This window comes from Salvelinus alpinus, chromosome 2, assembly GCF_045679555.1.
Source record: "Salvelinus alpinus chromosome 2, SLU_Salpinus.1, whole genome shotgun sequence".
Classification (NCBI taxonomy): domain Eukaryota; kingdom Metazoa; phylum Chordata; class Actinopteri; order Salmoniformes; family Salmonidae; genus Salvelinus; species Salvelinus alpinus.
Genome location: NC_092087.1, coordinates 125,895,489 through 125,914,379, shown reverse-complemented (window position 1 = coordinate 125,914,379; position 18,891 = coordinate 125,895,489). Strand labels below are relative to the sequence as shown.

The following is an 18,891-nucleotide window of genomic DNA, read 5'->3' as shown; positions in this document are numbered from 1 at the left end:
CATTGGGTTTATTCTGTTACCGATAATATTTACTTTAATACTATCTTCTGATTACAATTATTATGTCTCATCTTTTAACAAAATGCTTTTTATTTGTTTTAAGTAGGCATATCTAGCTGTCCGATAACACGTTCTGATGGAATGGCTTGTCCTGCACTTTGTAAAAACCCAGAGTACATTGAGTAAATGTTGGAAAAAGATCTTGGTTCCATTCTAAAGGTAGAAATGTGAATGCAAAGAGGACTCTGACCACAAAATAGGTGAACTGGCAAGTGTTGAGTCCTCATTCAAAGACATTTGTTGTTTAGCTTTTTTTTTTTTTCTTCCTAGAGTTCACTTTAAAGAGCACTATGTATGTGAAAACACTCTTCTCTCCCAACGTCTTCTCCAATCTCAAACATTTTAGAAAAAGGCTGTGTCATTATCCTCACAAGGGGAGGATAACGAGTATTGAAAACAGATGGTTCAATAACTTTGACACTTACATTTTTGAGAATTGTTTGACTTGTTAAACAAAACCTTTCTCAGACCAATTATGTTAGTATAAAATAATATAATTTCCCCAATATTTTTAGCATAAATATACACTCACCGGCCAGTTTATTAGGTACACCACCCCGTTCACGCAAATTGATATTTTACAGACAGTGAGTCACGTGGCCATAGCTTGATATATAAAACAGGCATCAAGGCATTGTTACTGTTCAATTGAACATTAGAATGGACAAAACAAGTGCCCTAAGTGAATTTGATCGTCGGTGCCAGGTGCGCCGGTTCCAGTATCTCAGAAACGGCTGCCCTCCTGTGCTTTTCTCGCACGACAGTGTCTAGGGTTTACCGAGAATGGTGCCACAAACCAAAAAAATATCCAGTCATTGGCAGTCCTCTGGGCGAAAACAGTTTGTTGATGAGAGAGGTCGTAGGAGAATGACAAGGATCGAGTAAGCTAACAGGTGGGCCACAAACAGACAAATAACAGTGCAGTACAACAGTGGTGTGGCATCTCAGAACGCACAACTTGTCAATCCTTGTCGCGGATGGGCTATTTCAGCAGACGACCACACCGGGTTCCACTCCTGTCAGCTGAAAACAAGTTGGAAGCAGCTCCAGTGGGCACGCGATCACCAACACTGGACAATTTGAGGAGTGGAAAAACATTGACTGGAACATGACAGTGCGTTCAGTTTACTTGAGTGTCCTGCAGTCCCCAGACCTTAACCCAATACAGCATCTTTGGGATGAGATGGAACAGGCTGTTCGCAGAATGAATGTTCCTCTGTCCAATCTGCAGCAACTGCGTGATGCCATCGTGTCAGCATGGACCAACATCCCCGTGGAACGTTTCTGACACCTTGTAGAATCCACTGAATAATGCAGGCTGTTCTAGTGGCAAAGGGGGGGTCAGACCCAGTACTAGATGTGTGTACCTAATAAACAGGTGACTGTTAAATATGTACAATATTGGTAAGGGGATACCTAGTCAGTTGTACAACTGAATGCATTCAACTGAAATGTGTCTTCCGCATTTAACCCAACCCCTCTGAATCAGAGTATTTTTAGTGTTAGATTTCAAAACCATCTGGACATAAAGCCATAGAAAAGTAGATCTGTATGTGAATTAGTAACCAAAGCAGTAATCTGAAAAAATGTTTCCAGTAGGACCAAGGGCAGTAATATATTTTTTAAAGTGTACCATTGATAAGAAAGGTCAAGGAACCCATCGCACTTGTCTGTAGACCTGAGGCTCTTATGGATAGGAAGGTACTGAAAATTTGACATCACAGGAAATATTCATGTAAAATCAGTTATATTAACAATTGCAATTCTAATGGGTGTACGATGAAGTAGGGAGGTCAGTGACCTAACATCAAGGGGTTAGATGTATATGTCATATGAAATGGAAGCTATTGAAAATGAAATCTTTACATGAATTAATAACCACAGCTGTAATATGATAAATATTTGTCAAAATCAAAGGGGAGGAACTTTGAAAAAATAAAAGGTGCCAAGGAACCCACCACACTTGTCTGTAGACCTATAGCTCATATGGACAGTGAGCTATTGAAATGTAGACCTATCACAAGCAATATTCAGGTAAAATAATTTTAAAATTGAATTGTTGTGGGGGGAAACTAAGTCGGTTTAAGATCTCTCAATCATTTGAGACAATTAAGTGTTTCTGGAAACACCAGGTTTGGCTGATTGCAGTTTTAAGACGGACCCTTAAAGGCACTGCATGGTCAACCTGACATCTGCATTGGCGTGCAGCATTTAAGGGGATACAGCCTCTGTAGAGTTCAGGGCATTCTTAAAGCCAATTTATGCTTGATCTGAAAAATGTGGTCAGGGGCTCCATATGGAGGGTGAGACGCAATTTGGAGCCTCCAGAGGCATGCAGACGCCAAATTGAGCTACAACTTTCGCCTCCCACACGTTTTAACAATGCCAAGGGATCCATATAGCTCTGCAATGACATGATTGGTTGACTGTAGGTGGGGGCGGGAGGTCCTGTATAGAGACAAACTCACTTCCTTGACTACTTCCTTCACAACAGCTCCATGCTGCTCTGCAAAGCGCAAGAAGTATGAATGTCCCGACTTTTGCAGAAGCCATATCACCGTAAATGCTGCAAGTCCAATGCAGATGTCGGATTGACCATGTAGCGCCTTTAATATTCCCCCATTGGAGGAAAAAAGTAAGAGCGCGAGGTACAATCTTCATTTGATTCTATATATTACCCTAATCATCCAAGAACCTTATGTCGAAGAGGTATTGCGGAACTCCGATTATCAAACCATGCAAACTAAAAACAAATTTACTGCAGTCTTTAATAACCGGCAAGGTATCATTCATCATTACATCTGCCATCTCCCTGCATATTATACTGTTACATCACCTTTTCTGCATTAAACCTAAGCCTTCATTCTAAGGAATTTTTGTTATTTGTGTCAACAATTCTCAAATATAAGCAAGAATGCGACTGGAAAGAATTTCAATCGATTTCAATACACATCCAATGTCAAAGTGGATTCACTTCCAGGTACCTTCAGCTGTGGTCCAGTCACAATTCAACACGAGCAGCTTTCAAGCTGATAAATGCGCCTGCGCACTACGGCTGACCCTTCTGGTTCCTGCACGTAATGCCACGACGTTAGTAGCGGTAGACACAAAAATACAAGCTTCAGTTCTAACTAAGAAGAGAACATACATACGTACACCACTTTAAGTCGGTAGCTCATTCACTTGTAGCTACGAACACATTTTCTGTTAGAAACCACAGTTGACAGCAACTATGTTTAAGTTTTTCCTACTCTGCACACTGGTGGTGGCAAGCCGGGCTGATATCGGCGAAGAAGATGGTGTTCTGGTGCTGAAGAAAAGTAATTTCGAGGAGGCTTTGAAAGCTCACCCAAACATCCTAGTTGAATTCTGTAAGTAAACTACTTGATCATATAAAGGCTTAGACAACCTAACTTGTTCACGCAGCTGTACTAGCATGCTAGCTAGCTGCGTTCGCTTGCCGCTGTGTTATAAGCTTCACTTCAGCTAACGCAAAGATATGTGCAATGGCATACCAACGTCAGCTAGCTAGCTTTCTTGATAGCTAACAAGTGTACGTTAACTTGGTTACTATGGTTTTACTTGGCATACGTTCGTTATTCAAATTGGTCGCTAACTGGCTAACGTTAGGCCTGTGTCATACATTATCTGTTGATTACACACACTGCTGGCCATTGTATTGCAAGTAGTAACGTTGTATATTTTTTAAAGGAATCTAAGCCAATGTCCTTCCCAGCTAGTTTGTTAACTGTAACGTTAACTAACGTTAACACATTTGGATGAACCTTGTTTGTACAGAACTTTGTTACATTTAGCTAACTAACTAGTATACCTGGCACAGTCAACTTGAGTATTCAGTGCATTCCCTTCTAGCCGTCTCAGGACTGATAAGTAAACAACTAAATGACAGTCACGTTCGTCTGTGACCACTTGTTGGTGCAAGTACCTGATTCTTTACCAGCCTTGGTGGCTTCATGGATCTAGAAGTTGATAAACGTGACCAACTTATTCTTGTTTGTTTAGCCTAGCTTGTGCTTCTGTGTAGTCTCGAAACAATACTTAATGCACGATTAAGAATTCTCTAGGTATGTGCAACAGTGCTGTCAAAGCAGCTGTTGAGTGATGATCTCATTATTCAGTCGTGTGAATACATCGGGCAGACTCATTTAGTTGAGAGGGACGTCTGATTTTGATTCATTCACCACTTGAGTTTCGATTGCTAGATATCGTTTCCTGGTCATGCACACTTTCTACCCCGGTTTCAGTTAGGAGCTGTTTTGATGTAAGTTTACTAACATTCACATAAGTTGCTGCTGTGGTTGTGCAACACATTTGTTAAATGCTTATTAACTTGTGAACTTGGTGGTTTCCACTTTTTCTTGCGTGTAGTGGGGTTTTGATTTAACCAGCAGGCCAGTCCTGCTACAGCTGTCAAGCTCTGAGGTATTCTGCACTTTTATCTGACAAACTTGCAGACCAATCGGAGAACTCCACGACTCTGACATTCCAATGAGTGAAGGGGGGTAGGGCTAAATACTTTTTGCTCACGGACAGGGGGGACCTGGAAGGTTGAATGAGATGCTAGGTTGACGTGTACTTCAAAGTTCAATCATCTGTTCAACTTTTGTTTAACTCTCCTGGCTGATGGAACTTGTTGGGGTTTCTCCACTGAAACTAAGAAACATTGCAATGAAAACACACCAACTCATTTTTATTGAAGTTTTGAAAGAATGATAAATATAATATTTAGTTAAAAAGGAATTGCTATAGGACTCTTAATTTGAGTAAATATCCTTTGGACTTTGAACTTACAACCAAGCTTAATAGACTTTATCAAGCTTATGGTGATAAATTGACATCTCAAGGCACATTAATCACACAATCAATGGGTTAAGTTTGTTCAAACTTTCATGGGGTTTTTCAGTGTTCATGCATTCAGAACCTTAGCAAGCCATTCTATGTCCTTCATGAATAGATTAGAAATCCACATATTTTCTCAGGCAACATTTTCACTATCTTAGTTAGAGCCCAAGGCTACTCTTTTCAGTGATCTCATTGAAAACTAACTTGCCAGAGGAGGTTTTTTTCCACACCCTCTAAATAGCCAACTGTAAGTAAATGTTTTTCTCAGTTAACTGGCAATTCTAAAGATCCAAGTCTCCCTCCATACAAACATTGTACCAATATTAGTGTTTATTTAGTAATTAGAAATCATCCCTTCGGCCCAAACGTAGCAACACTCACATGTTAACGTAGTATATCAACAGAGTCACTACAGTATTTGCATCTACTTCACCCGTCAGTCAAAATCTCTCAACTCTGAAGCTGTGTGGTCTAATTTTATTTCTACGATTTCCTTCTTGTTCTAGATGCCCCGTGGTGCGGCCACTGCAAGGCCCTGGTCCCGGAGTATGCCAAAGCTGCCAGCATGCTGAAGGCAGAGGGCTCAGAGATCCGCCTGGCCAAGGTGGACGCCACAGAGGAGGCAGACCTGGCCCAGGAGTACGGTGTCCGCGGGTACCCTACCATCAAGTTCTTCAAGGGGGGAGACAAGGAGTCGCCCAAAGAGTACTCTGGTGAGTTGTGGAGTGATGTATGTTACAGCTAGGGCTAGTACAGCTATCGTATAACTGAACTAAAGAAAGTACTGATCAGAATCGTCGTACCCCGTTAACTTCAGGAGAAGGGGGATTCAACTTTATATTTAAGTAGATGTAGTTTACCCAATAGCAGTTCATTTTTACATGAAGTGGGTGAAGTTTGATAATTTTATGAGCAGAATGTCACGGGCGGGATGAGAAGTTTATTTCCAAAAGTTCCAAGTGGTCAAAACCTTATGTGTTTCAGACTGGGTAGGGGGGGGGGTTACCAAAGCTGTGTTTTCATTGGGTATGTTCTAGCTCATTTTCCTATTATGTATTGGTCTATAAGCTACATTTATTTGTTTTTTACAAAAATGTATATTATGACAGCTGTGTCTTTGCATGACAACTAATCGTTACAACATATACTGCGCTTGACATGATCGTGGACTGAGTCTATAGTGAGTCTATAGTATACTGAGTCCAGTTTTTCACTTTCTCAAGTCAATTGGACAAGGCTCTACCCTGAATTCCCTCAGATTTTGAAATAACCAATTATATAAAAAAAGATTGTCAACTGGCAAATTTTTATAGAACAACCTAATTACTCAATGCCTAAGTACCTCAGGGACTGGGACAACTATTACCAACAAAGTGATAAGCTGTCTCGTGTAGTGCAGTAGTCTGGTTATGATCATCAGTCATAGATTCTGTGTATGATCAGATAATTATTTTCTGACGGATGGGTTAGACACTAAGTAATGCCTTTTCTTATGCTGGTAATGTGACTCCTATAAGCCAAGTGTGTGTTAGCCAATGGCCCGTTCACTCTGCCCAATATAACTGTGACTAAATGAAGGGCCCCTCCCTACTCCACACATTCTATCCATGCTCTCGCTCCCTCCCATCCCCCAGCCAGGCAATGTGCAGTTCCTCATGTTTGCTCACTGTGACTGGCTGTGTTTTTTTTTTTAGCGGGGGTGTGTGGGACAGCCCTAACTTCCAGCACTCGCTCTCTCTGGGCATAAAGCGGTGTACTCGTAAGGCCGCAGACAGCAGTGTCCCTTCTCCAGCTGTGTCTGTCTGTCTGGCCTGGCTACAGCGTCGCTCAGTGGTGTTGCTCCACTGTTGCGTCATTGGCTATCTTTGTAATTACATGCAGGTTAATCATGAGTCAGTCCACTTAATTGTGACACGTTGGTTCTTAGAGAGCTTAAGTCTTCTCTGTTGGTGCAAACAAATCACGGAGGAATGTAGGTACTTTTTTCGTTAGTCTGCCAGTAACAAGGCTGGTGTGACCAAATAAGATAAGAAATACTTAATTAAATGAGAGGTCTTTCACTGTCCTTTGTCCCTCATAACGACCATTCAAGTAGAATAATGGCAGCAATACTTGTAGCTGTGTTTACTCAAGTACACCATAGTCGTGGCAGAATAAATTTGCTTTTCTGCCTGTTCACCCTGAAGCATTGTTTGATGCTTCGTACCATTAGTCTCTATTCAGCCAGCCCTGGTCATGTGACCTGGGCCCAGTTCCAATACTTCAAAATGCGTCCTTGCGTCCACCCTTGCCGTCATCTCTGATCTGTACATGATTAGAAAACATGAAGGCATGCTTGCATTTCTGTTGTCTTGTTTCCTATGGCCAACCTTGTCTGCTCATTGAATACATTACAGTACAACAAACAAAGGAAGTAGGAAATCAGTCTCATACATTATTGTTTGAACGCGGCCAGAGTGACATACCAGAACTGTTGTTCCCTTCCTGCAGCTGGCAGACAGGCTGATGACATCGTCAACTGGCTGAAGAAGCGTACTGGACCAGCTGCCACCACCCAGGGGGAGGTCGCCGAGGTGGAGTCCATGATTGCCGAAAACGAGGTAGCAGTCATCGGCTTCTTCAAGGTGAGCTGATGACCTCTGACCTACTACTCAGACCTAGCTGCGCGAGGTCACTGATGCTACAAAGCCAATCTGTAGTGATTCTTTGCAGGAAAGTTTGTGCCTTAAGCCCCATTTCCCACTAGACAGCTAGTTTGACATTTTCAGTACTGATCAATAGTTTTGGCTAATTTTCTAAAGAAATACATGCAAATCATTCTCTCACAGTTCAAATTAATTATCAAGGCATAGATGGGCATGTTTTAATCGATAATTTCCTACATTATTGAGTCCTATGGTTCATGAATGATGGCGTCTAAGCTAAGCGTCTCTCTGTCCTGCAGGACGCCGAGTCTGAGGGTGCCAAGGCTTTCCTGAAGGCTGCGGAGGCCGTCGATGACGTTCCGTTCGGCATCACCTCCAACGACGCCGTCTTCTCCAAGTATGAGGTGTCCAAGGATGGAGTCGTCCTCTTCAAGAAGGTACGGAGCGAGTACTTTGATTCCGTATGATTTAATCACCCCAAGTGTTTTCATCTCTTTCAAAATTACTACCCTGATCATGGTGTAACCCCTTCTGTCCATCGGACTCTGTAGACTGTTTACTGCCTGGAAGCTTTATCTTAGCAGTGAATGCCTTACTGTTTTTGCAGTCTCCCATTTGCTATCTAGCTGTGAATGTTGGCGGGTTTTACCAGTTATTTGTATTTAACTAGATTATAAATACATTATGAATGACCTGGTCATCAGATTTGATTATATCGTGAGCGTAACCCATACAGCAATCTGGACAACTTAAAGCAGGGTAGCTGCAGACAGGTTTGATTCTTTTGGGATGTCAGCTAGGTAACGGGAACCCACAACCCCATAGCTACAGCAGTATCCGGTCTTGGCCTGCTAATATTAGCCTGTAGACCTGCTCTGGGAATGTGTCTGACTGTCATTCTGCCTGCGTTTGTGCTCAATGCTGCATTCTTCCTTTCAGACGATGAGATCATCAATCTAGACATGGCTAGATCACTGACGGGTTAGTGGCAGCCACTGTGTTAAGTCGTAGGATTTCCATGCTAGTCTCATTGGCTGGTGTCTGTGAATGAAGAACAAGTAGAGCGCAGCTCTTTACAGTTCAGAAAAAGGGGCAAGCTATCTTCTTTGATATAGACCTCGTGAGATTCTACCTTCATACTCAAGTCTCGACTCTGTCTGAGGAGTTAGCTCATTTGAACCGGCATTTCCCTGGTAATGGCAAGATGAGGGATTCCTCTTCATTCAGGCCAACTGGTCATTAAATTTGGCTCTGACATGTAATGGTCTTACCCTCTCCCCTCCCTCAAATGACAATGATTCTTAAAAGGACCAGATGTGGTAATTGGATATCCATATTTCAAAGCCAAGCCACATCTTCTCAGCTTAGAGTAAACTGACCTGGGCTGAACTGGGTCACAGCCCACATGGACATTCCATGATATGTTATGCGACATGTTATGACCACATTCCTGCCTTTCCATAGATATCAGATGTTATGTCAAATAGTCTTCCGTCCACCTGTTAAGTCATCACTGGTCAACAAGGAAAGCAGCCAGCTGCTAGTGGGGGTTTGTGTTGAGTAGTTGTAAACATGGTCTGAAAGTCTTCCACTATGAGGCATAGTGCTGAATATCAAACTTCAGAAATAATGCACTGATGTTTATGGGAGAAAATGTGGGTAAGATCTCAAGTTAGGATTTGGCTCCTATTCGGCAGAAGTACGATTCCATCTGACATTTAAAAACAGATGCCACCCATAAACCTTTGGAATTTCATCGCTGGACCAGACCAGACTTGTCAGTCAACCTGTTTCCGTCTCTCTCAATCTGCTTTGAATTTTAAATCATTGCCCTTTAGTGGGCAGGGAGGGCACAGCTCAACGGCAGGCCTTTACATGTTGCGATTCAATAGATATCTGCCTGTCATTTTAAAGGCGTAACCCTCCATCTCTAATGAGACATAGATTGGATTCCTCCATCTTATTGCCCGGTAGCCCCCCACTCATCAGTCATCATACTACCCCACTATTGTCTGCTTACTGTGTGTGTGTGTGTGAGATCCAACCCTGACACACACTCCTGTGGTCTCCCAACTGTCCCTATGTGTACCAGTAAGGGCTGCTGTTCTTAACACTCAATAAAACCCCATTTAGCCTAACGTTGATTTTCGTCAGCTGGGGTTACCAAAGGGATTTAAATGAGCTTGTTTGATACATCTATGTTTGGGTTTTGGGGAGTTCACAGGCAGAGTATAATAAAAATGTGACTAAACTGGGAAGTTGGTGGCGTATTAACGGGTTCGGCTACCAACTGTTTCCATCGCTTTTCTCCTTTACAGTTCGATGAGGGTCGTAACACCTTTGACGGAGAGCTGAGCAAGGCTGACCTGCTAGCCTTCATCAAGGCCAACCAGCTGCCCCTGGTCATCGAGTTCACCGAGCAGGTAATGGCCGTTCTTTATACTGCTGATAGTCAAACAGGCGTGCTGTCTCAAATATACACACTCTCACACAGAAAATACACCTTTTTCCAGAATAACTTTCTCCTCTGTCACACTAAGCTACAAAATCGTTCTCATCCCCCACCAAGCCCCTATGACGGCTATCACGAGCCCCTTCAGTGCCGTTACCGCAACTTTAATACAAGCGTTTATATCCTGAGCGTTGTTCCCCGCGTTCATAACGTCGTGTTTTCTCCGCAGACCGCCCCCAAGATCTTCGGAGGAGAAATCAAGTCTCACATCCTCATGTTCGTGCCCAAGACTGCCGCCGACTTCGACGACAAAATGGCCGAGTTCAAGAAAGCATCAGAGGGATTCAAGGGCAAGGTGGGTGGACCAGACTGAACCGAGTCAAAGTGACGACCTTCATTCATTGTACCCCCATCTCCAGTAAAGGCTTGTTTTTCCTGATCTATTTGTGAGGCAGAGTTATTTTTCATCCAGCGCGTTGACTGCGTCTCGGTATGTACCACTGAGACTGTGCTGGAGTGTACGTCGCATACCTACCTAGACTAAAAGCCAGATACTTGAGCCTCGTATTTCATCCTCTTTCTCTCCTCCCCAGATCCTGTTCATCTTCATCGACAGCGAGGTGGACGACAACCAGCGCATCCTGGAGTTCTTCGGGCTGAAGAAGGAGGAGTGCCCTGCCATCCGCCTCATCACCCTGGAGGACGAGATGACCAAGTACAGGCCCAAGAGCGAGGCCATCACCGCCGACAACATCATCGCCTTCTGCACACTCTTCACCGAGGGAAAACTCAAGGTGTGTTGGCCTAATAATGTCTGCAGACAATCCAAGTGTACATGCTCTGTGTGTGGTTATGTTGAAACATAGTGTTACTCAGATTACAGGGTTAAGCTGTTACTGGGGTTTCTAGGACTTTGGGGTGCCCCTGACTGCTGATAAGTTCAGTACAATAGGCCACAGCCCAGCCTAGACGGTGAGAACAGCCGTGCCCTACTGTAGACATTGATGAACCAGTCTCTATTACTGTTATGGCACTACAGTGCAGTCATCATGCCTCGATGGCTGGGCGTCAATGGCAGTGGATTGAAAGTGCAGATGTAGGCTAACATGCTGTGCCAGAAAGTGTTGCAAATTTCAATTCTTATGTCATAAGGTTTAATGCAATGTGGGCCTACATCACGAACGTGAACATACAAGTAATGGTAGCCTGGTTCCTCTCTAGGTTTCTTCCTATGTTTTGGCCTTTCTAGGGAATTTTTCCTAGCCGCCGTGCTTCTACACCTGCATTGATTGCTGTTTCGTGTTTTAGGCTGCGTTTCTGTACAGCACTTCGAGATATTAGCTGATGTACGAAGGGCTATATAAAATAAACTTGATTTGAAGTATTGGTTAGACTCCATATTTATTTTAGTGATGTGAGGGAGTATGTGCACTGTGCAGGTTTTGCATCATTCCCATTCTATAGGAGATTGCCTCATGACTTAGGAATCATGTTTCTGTAACATTCAGCAGAGAAACAACCCAAAATTCAAGTGTTGCTTAGTTTGGAACTAACATAATTTGGCTCATTCTTGGTTTTGCAAAAATCATGTAATCCATCGTAAATCTCTCCTCGTGTGTGTCGCCCCCCACAGCCCCACCTCATGAGCCAGGACATCCCTGAAGACTGGGACAAGAACCCCGTCAGAGTCCTGGTCGGCAAGAACTTTGAGGAGGTCGTCTTCGACCCCAAAAAGAACGTCTTCGTTGAGTTTTGTAAGTACTACCCCCCCCTCTCGTCAATACCATATGTAAGCCCCAGGTGGTCGACAGGCTCACTTTTCAGGGGTCAATGGCCCTGATATATTATGAGGTGCTCTCTTTTGATTACACCGTCCACGTGGAGGGAGGGAGGTGGGAAGCTATCCTGAGTCTGAAACCGGAGTCTTTCTCCTAGCCCTGGCGATGCACCTTTGTGCTAAGCCCCAGCAGATGTACAAGAGACAGGGACCGAAGATCATTCCATCAGCCCTCCACACGAATCGATGCGTAACCCAAGACTGAGTAAGGAAACATTGGGATAAAACATTTTTTTATAGCTCACGAAGACTAAACTTGCCTCCACTGTTGTGGTGAGCCAGAGTGAGGAGTTTTCTATCCCTGGGCTTTAATGTGTCGCTTACAGTCACTGACTGGGGGGGTGGGGAGTCAGATTCTCGTACGGCTGTGGAGGGTATTTCCTAGCCGGTTGAGGAGTGGGGGCGTTTAGCTGGGGGTGCACGTGCCATGCTCTTTGCATGTTTGAAGTGTCCCAGTGTTTGGGTTGCCGGGGCAGGATGGCATTGTAGGGAGACACAGCTGTCGTAAACCTAACTGCCAGCCTCAGAAACTACAGCCCACAGGCTTGAATTAATGGCCAGCTGGCAAGCCACTCTCCTATTCCAGTCACTTTCCGTTGTATAAATGATCCCATACAGCTGTGCATTGTTTTCCATGCATGCGTATCTGTGCATCAGTGAGTAGTTATATCCATGCTGATACATTGTCATGATACAAATGGAAGGCAAAGTAACATCATGCAATACAATAACCAGCCTACGCATTCAGGTGATGATCAATGAGCTTGTATGGGACAGGAAAATGCTCTTATCCCCGATTGCTCCTCTGCTCTTCCCACTGCAGATGCACCCTGGTGCGGCCACTGCAAACAGCTTGACCCCATCTGGACCAAACTGGGAGAGGAGTACCAGGACAGAGCCGATATCGTCGTGGCCAAGATGGACTCCACAGCCAACGAGATCGAGACAGTCAAAGTACACAGCTTCCCCACGCTCAAGTTCTTCCCTGCAGGCGACGAGCACACGGTCAGTCTACTGAAACGATGTGGAATGTCTGCCAGTGTTAGCAGCCATTTGTAACTGTTGGCAGTTGACTCCCAAATGTATCATTACAACGTTTTCACTGACATGGTCCTCGGCTGGACAGTTCCTCTGTCCCACACTAGGGGATGGAGATTGAGTTGAGACGGAGGGGCTCTGCTGTATACCCAAATGTGATGAGGTTATTGCGTCACTATTCAAGTCGTCCATACAACCCCATTTTGGAATGGCCAAGGTCTACAGGTCTAATTGCACTTTTGAGATAACATGACAACATATCTTTTTAATTGGCTCATTTCCCCCAACATAGCCAGTGATAAATTGCCCAGCATTTGAGCACAGGTCTCATTTTTGAAAAACAAGCCCTCGCAAGAGAGGGAACTAATCCCCTCGTCAGTTAGTAGCACCACCCATTCTGGGCTTTGGCTCTTTCGGTTAACACCTGAGAAGCATGTCTTTTGGCCACCCATCCACACTACTGAAATACCATTTTTCATTTCACAGCATTACAGGTGGGTGTGCGGTTATTATGATCAGGTTAAGTAGCTGCCACACTCACCAGGAGGGTTGATTTAGCAGCGCCAGCCACACATGCAGAAACCCAAGCCTGCTGGCCCTCTGAGTGACCCGGCCATTGTGGTGGTGTTTACGGCTTCTACCAAACCCAACCCCTCTCTTTATGGCTGCCCGATAATGCTCTCTCCCTCTTGGGATCCTCTTGAGACCCTCACCCCAGCTCTTAAAGAGCAGGTTGTCATTTGTCATTAGTCTTGTCTTGGAGGCAGAGCTGAGCATTTCCCCTTAGATAGGCCAGCTGCAATGTCAAAATTGGCTTTATTAAAAAAATGCTTTTTTATTTATTTTAAGGTTAAGCAATAGTTTTAGTTAGGGTTAAGATTTTACCACTCCAGAACAAGATTCAAGATGAAATGCAAACCTGCTCTTAAAGACCACCCTGGCCCTCAATCCCCCCAAGAGGCATGCCAGCCACCCTACTGAACTATAGCCCATAGCAGTCAACTACAGAAAGCCTCCTGGAAGAGATTAGGAGCTGTGTGTTGGGATTCCCCTCGCAAAGAGCCCTGGGGTTAACCCCTGACCCTGAGCCATTCCTCCTTGTGACAGAGCCAGAGATGGCTAGAGACGGAGGCAGCTGTCTGTTGGCTCGCTATGCTCTGTATTAACTGACTGGCTGAGACTACGTGGGTCGGGAGGCAGAGCTCTGTGACTGTCCTCAAGACCGAGCTCAAGGGCATCCCTATAGTAACTGGTTCTATAAACGAGAAAGGCTATAAACAACACCTTTGGCCTTCTCTCATCCATTAATAGTTGTATATCTCCTCTTGACTGCTCATTGGCACAGATCTGAAGATGGCTAGAGGCCTCAAAGGTTATTGGCTCCAGATTCAAATTTGCATGTGTTGTTGAAGGACAATACAGGCTGATTTTAATAATTAGACATTCAGTATTTCTTTGACAAATGGACCACTGGGATTTCTTGGTTTTATAGCTCCAATTTTGCCACATTTGATAGTTGGTGATGCATGGAAAAGCAAAGGAAAATGATCCATTTGTATTTAAATCCCTGTAGAAATTTGATGCATGTGACTTTCTTCCATGCAGGTGGTCGACTACAATGGTGAGAGGACACTGGAGGGCTTCACCAAGTTCCTGGAGAGCGGAGGCAAGGATGGCGGAGCACCGGCTGGAGAGGAAGGGGAGGAGGATGAGGGGATTGATGTAAGTACACATCTGGGATTGGTATGAGGTTTGTCTTCATCCTTAAGCAGACACTATAATTATGTTTGCGAGACAGATTGCATTAAACCGCAAGGCATTTCTATGACGTGAAACCGGAATCGTGCAAACCGTTTCAAGGCCCAGTTTTGATCTGAAAACACCTACCTTTTTCACAATGACTTATTTTTTACACGGTCATATGCTGAGTACACTCTGAAATGTGAATGTTGCTCAAGGCCGCTTTCAAGCTGTCAAAAAAATGATGCGTTTGAATTACAGCCAACCCTTATCCAGTAAGAGCAATGCGTTAGTGGACGGGGCAGGAGAATACAGCGATGTTGGAGAAGGTTTAACTTTTGGTGCAACGCATCCTGATCAATTGAGTTTTCCCCAGAAACTGGCCCAAGAGTTGTGCAAGCAAGGCCTCTTATCATACTAGGTGCCTTTTGGGGGGATATTCAGTATCCTGTAGGTCACCCAGAATAGACCCACAGGACCACCTCTCCTGAAGATTTGGGTAACTTGTAACCCTAGAATTGGGGTCACATGCCTACGTACCTATTTTTAACTTGATTAAAAAGTGAACGCAACCTGTCCTCCCTGCAAGTAAAGCCTACTCTTTGCCTTAGGACAATGCAGAAACAATTTTAATGGCTATTTACCTAGTGTTATTTGTCAGTGTTTAAGTCTGGTGTCTTTCCCCATCTCACTTCACTGACTCAACCACTTTCCAATCCAACCTGGAGGAAACTGGGTCTTGTAGAGATGATGTAGGTCAGGCTGACTAAGACTTCCATGAACTCCGTCTTCAAGCACAGCAGGCAGCCAGACAGACGTGCTCATTACATGACCCGTTAAGGCAGAGACAGTCGTTAGTCCAGCAGCCCATGTCTGTCATCAATGAAGGAGATGACAAACCTTACCCACTCAAAATCCTGACCCCAGTTTGTAATAAATTCTCTAACTAATAGAATGTACAGCAGGCTATTCCCGGGTGTATGAAATAATGCACGAAACAGTAAGACATTTTGAGAAATTGAATTATGTTCCTTATGATGTCGTCATCCAAGACTTCTTGCACAAGGGAATGATGGGATTTTTCTCTCCCCATTTCGAAGCCAAATGACAAGAGCCGGTAATCTCTCTCTAATGCTCTAAAAAATAAAAATAAATGTTTTTAAATCCTGGTGTCTTTATGAAATGCGGCTGGGGTTTCGCTTCTTCCCTGGCACCTAGCCGGGTGCTAAGACCAGGGCCTGCATCCAAAACATACTGGCGATCCAGCTCAAACTAGTTGAAGGCCCTCATCCCACTACCACACCCCCTTCTCAGAAGTCTAATTGCAGACCATGCCCCGACTGCGGTCGCTAATGCCCACTGCAGCTGTCGCTGCTGTTTACCAGGCACTCCCTTGGGACCAGGCCCCCTGTCCGAAAGTGCAAGTCAACATCCCCAACCCCACCTTACTCACCCCCACATCCTCAGTCAACTGTATCCCTCCCTCGGCAGCCGTGACGGAATGGCATCTTTGCAAGACTGTCATTTCCTATTTTATTGGTCGCATACACATTTAGCAGATGTTATTGCAGGTGTAGTGAAAGGGCTTGTGTTCCTAGCTCCAACAGTACAGTAATATCTAACAATACACACATCTAACAAGTAAAATAATGGATTTAAGAAATATATAAATATTAGGACGAGCAATGTGAGTCTGGCGTGTTTGTGTGATGCATAAACAATATGGACAGTATTGCAGTGCAGTCGGAAAGAATTCAGACCCCTTGAGTTTTCCACATTTTGTCAGGTCATTGCCTTATTCTAAAATAATTAAAAGCATCCCCCTCCCCCTATAATGACAAAGCATAAATAGGTTTTTAGATATGTTTGCAAATGTATTAAAAATAAAACCGACCGTAGACCTTTAACTCGGTACTTTGTTGAAAAAAAACGAACAATTTAATCCATTTTAGAATAAGGCTGTAACAATATATGGATTAAGTGAAGGGGTTTGAATACTTTCTGAGTGCACTGTATAGATGGATGGATATCTGTAGATAGTATATGTGCAGCAGTAGTTAAATAGGATAGGCCTTGACTACAATACTGTATATACATATGAAGTTGGTAAAACAGTATGTAAACATTATTCATTATTAATTACATACTGTTTGGTTTACCATGCCGCATTTGTTCATGCGGTCTGCCAGAAGTGATGTATGGGCATGGAGGGCCTTTCAGTTAAATCCTCAGTGCCCCACGTGTCCAGTCCTTAGGTTGTTTTCATATGTACATGTTTCCCCATAGATGAACATATGTTTCGCCAGAGCACGTTTTTCCCAACAACCGTTCAAGCTTGTCATGTTGCCCATTTTTTTTTAATTGAGCATATGTGGTTGGGTCAGGGGAGACACAAAATGAGCTGCGTAGTATCCTCCCACCACATGTGTTCATTATAGCTTCCAAGCTTTCTACTCCCAAGAACTCCAGACTCAGAGAGCAGCTTCCTCCAGGCAGGTGTTAAAGACCCTCTCCTCTCTCCTCCTCCTAGGATATGGAAGACCTGGACGAACAGGACAGTGATTCCGACGGCGACGGCGACGACCATGACGAGTTATAAGACCCGGCGAAGGAGAGAGGAGAGACGAACCCCCACCCCTTATACCAACCAACCACCATCACTTCCACCACTGTTCTGTGAACACTAATACTTCTCCTTCAACTGCTCCTCAGTCAGTCTGCAGATGTGGCAGGACCCTCGGCCAGCCCCCCTCCTGAAGCCACCTCGACAACCTCTATCTCCCTCCCGCTGGACCAGATGGACTCGTCTTTCCCCGTGTCATGGGAACTCAACAGAGCTGAACGGCACCTCATGGTCTTAACGGCTTTTTACATTACCAACGTTCCTCATCAATCAAACGATGGAGTTGTTATTGCCTTGTATATTTGAACCAAAATGTTAAAAACCGCATTAAGATACTGTGCTTGACATATCCAGTTGGATCCACAAATTGGGTTATGTACCTGTCATTTTTTTTCGAATTACTTTCCCCCAGTCTGCTGCAGTGTGAGTGGTGCAGTTTTGTGGTGTAGCCGGTTTGGGGGTGGGGGGGCTGCTCATGTTCTTGTTCCTCTGCTAGTCTTTCTGAGGGCCAGAGGTGTTATATGGTGGGATGTATGGACTCTCTCAGGGGACTTGGGGCCATCCTATTGTCTTTTTGTAAAGAGTAACAAAATAAAGAAGCAACGTGTTCTATGTAGCAATATATGCATCTGTAACTGAGACCAATCTTGAGGGTCACTGTATTTCTCTCTCTCTCTCCATTCCCTCTGTCTACAAATCATGTTTTTCAGTTCAGTTTCCCTCATTTCAGCATGGCTACTGACTTATTTTTCTTTAAGAAAGAAAGAAAAAAAGATACACTTTGGAAATAGCTTGTTTTATTTAATTGTATTTTCATTCAATATATATTTTTTAAATAATCTGTGTACCAGTAATTCCCAGGTGAAGTTTAAGCTGGGGTAGAGTTGGCCATCTGACTCTGTTAGACCTGGGATTAGTGGGGAGGCCTGGGATGGTTTCTGTTTGTCACTGTGTTCATAGCCTGGACCCAGATCTGTTTGTGCTGTCTCGCCAACTCCTATGGTCTTGACCAGATGGCACAAATAGATCTGAGACCGGGCTACTGTGTTTATGCCGTCAGATTCCACATGGTTACTGAAGGAGCAGAGGTGGTCACTTAAAAGGAACTGTGCTTTGGGACTCAGAGCGGTCTCTGGCCTGGTTATCTTTGGGGAGGGGGGAACAGTGCAACAGCCCTACCCCACCGTACCTCTACTGCCCCCATCCCTCTGGCTTCGGCTCTACCTGACACTCTTGTCCCCATGGAGGTGTTAGTGTGTGTGTGCACGCGGTGATGTGTGTAAGCGTGCTTGTGATCGAGTGAATGCTTTTTTCTTTTCTTTTTTTACATCCAGGGACAAGGTTGTGAATGTTTTTGATGTTTGGCTGGGATGGGAGGGTTGAGTAGGGCAAACCGGGATGAGTGTTGTGACGTTCAACAGCAGCTGTTCAAGGGGGAAATGACTTAGAAACAAACGCATTCCATCACATTGAATTTGACGTGGAAAAGTGTAAACTGGTGGCCAAATAAATAAAAAATATGAAAAAATTACTGTTGCCTTTTATTCTTACACTTTTCGGCACATCTTTGTTTCAATATATCAATAATGTGGAGTTTTAAAGGAATAGTACTGATGCTATTAAGATGGCGCCG

General features: G+C 44.1%; 1 protein-coding gene across 1 annotated transcript; it reads left to right on the top strand.

Moving 5' to 3' along the window:
• The first annotated feature begins 3,106 nt into the window (after nucleotides 1-3,106).
• On the top strand, nucleotides 3,107-18,789 carry LOC139568646 (protein disulfide-isomerase-like). The gene is made up of 11 exons (XM_071390604.1): nucleotides 3,107-3,431; nucleotides 5,430-5,636; nucleotides 7,414-7,547; nucleotides 7,868-8,005; nucleotides 9,887-9,991; nucleotides 10,250-10,375; nucleotides 10,614-10,814; nucleotides 11,654-11,774; nucleotides 12,681-12,862; nucleotides 14,501-14,617; nucleotides 17,166-18,789. The coding sequence occupies exons 1-11, from the start codon at nucleotides 3,293-3,295 to the stop codon at nucleotides 17,232-17,234; spliced, it is 1,539 nt and encodes a 512-aa protein (XP_071246705.1). The 5' UTR covers nucleotides 3,107-3,292; the 3' UTR covers nucleotides 17,235-18,789.
• The last annotated feature ends 102 nt before the right edge of the window (nucleotides 18,790-18,891 follow it).

Coding starts and splice junctions, on each gene's coding strand:
- LOC139568646 (XM_071390604.1), top strand. CDS start 3,293: ATGTTTAAGTTTTTCCTACTCTGCACACTGGTGGTGGCAAGCCGGGCT. Junction 10,815..11,653: donor TCACCGAGGGAAAACTCAAG/GTGTGTTGGCCT, acceptor CGCCCCCCACAG/CCCCACCTCATGAGCCAGGA. Junction 11,775..12,680: donor GAACGTCTTCGTTGAGTTTT/GTAAGTACTACC, acceptor TTCCCACTGCAG/ATGCACCCTGGTGCGGCCAC.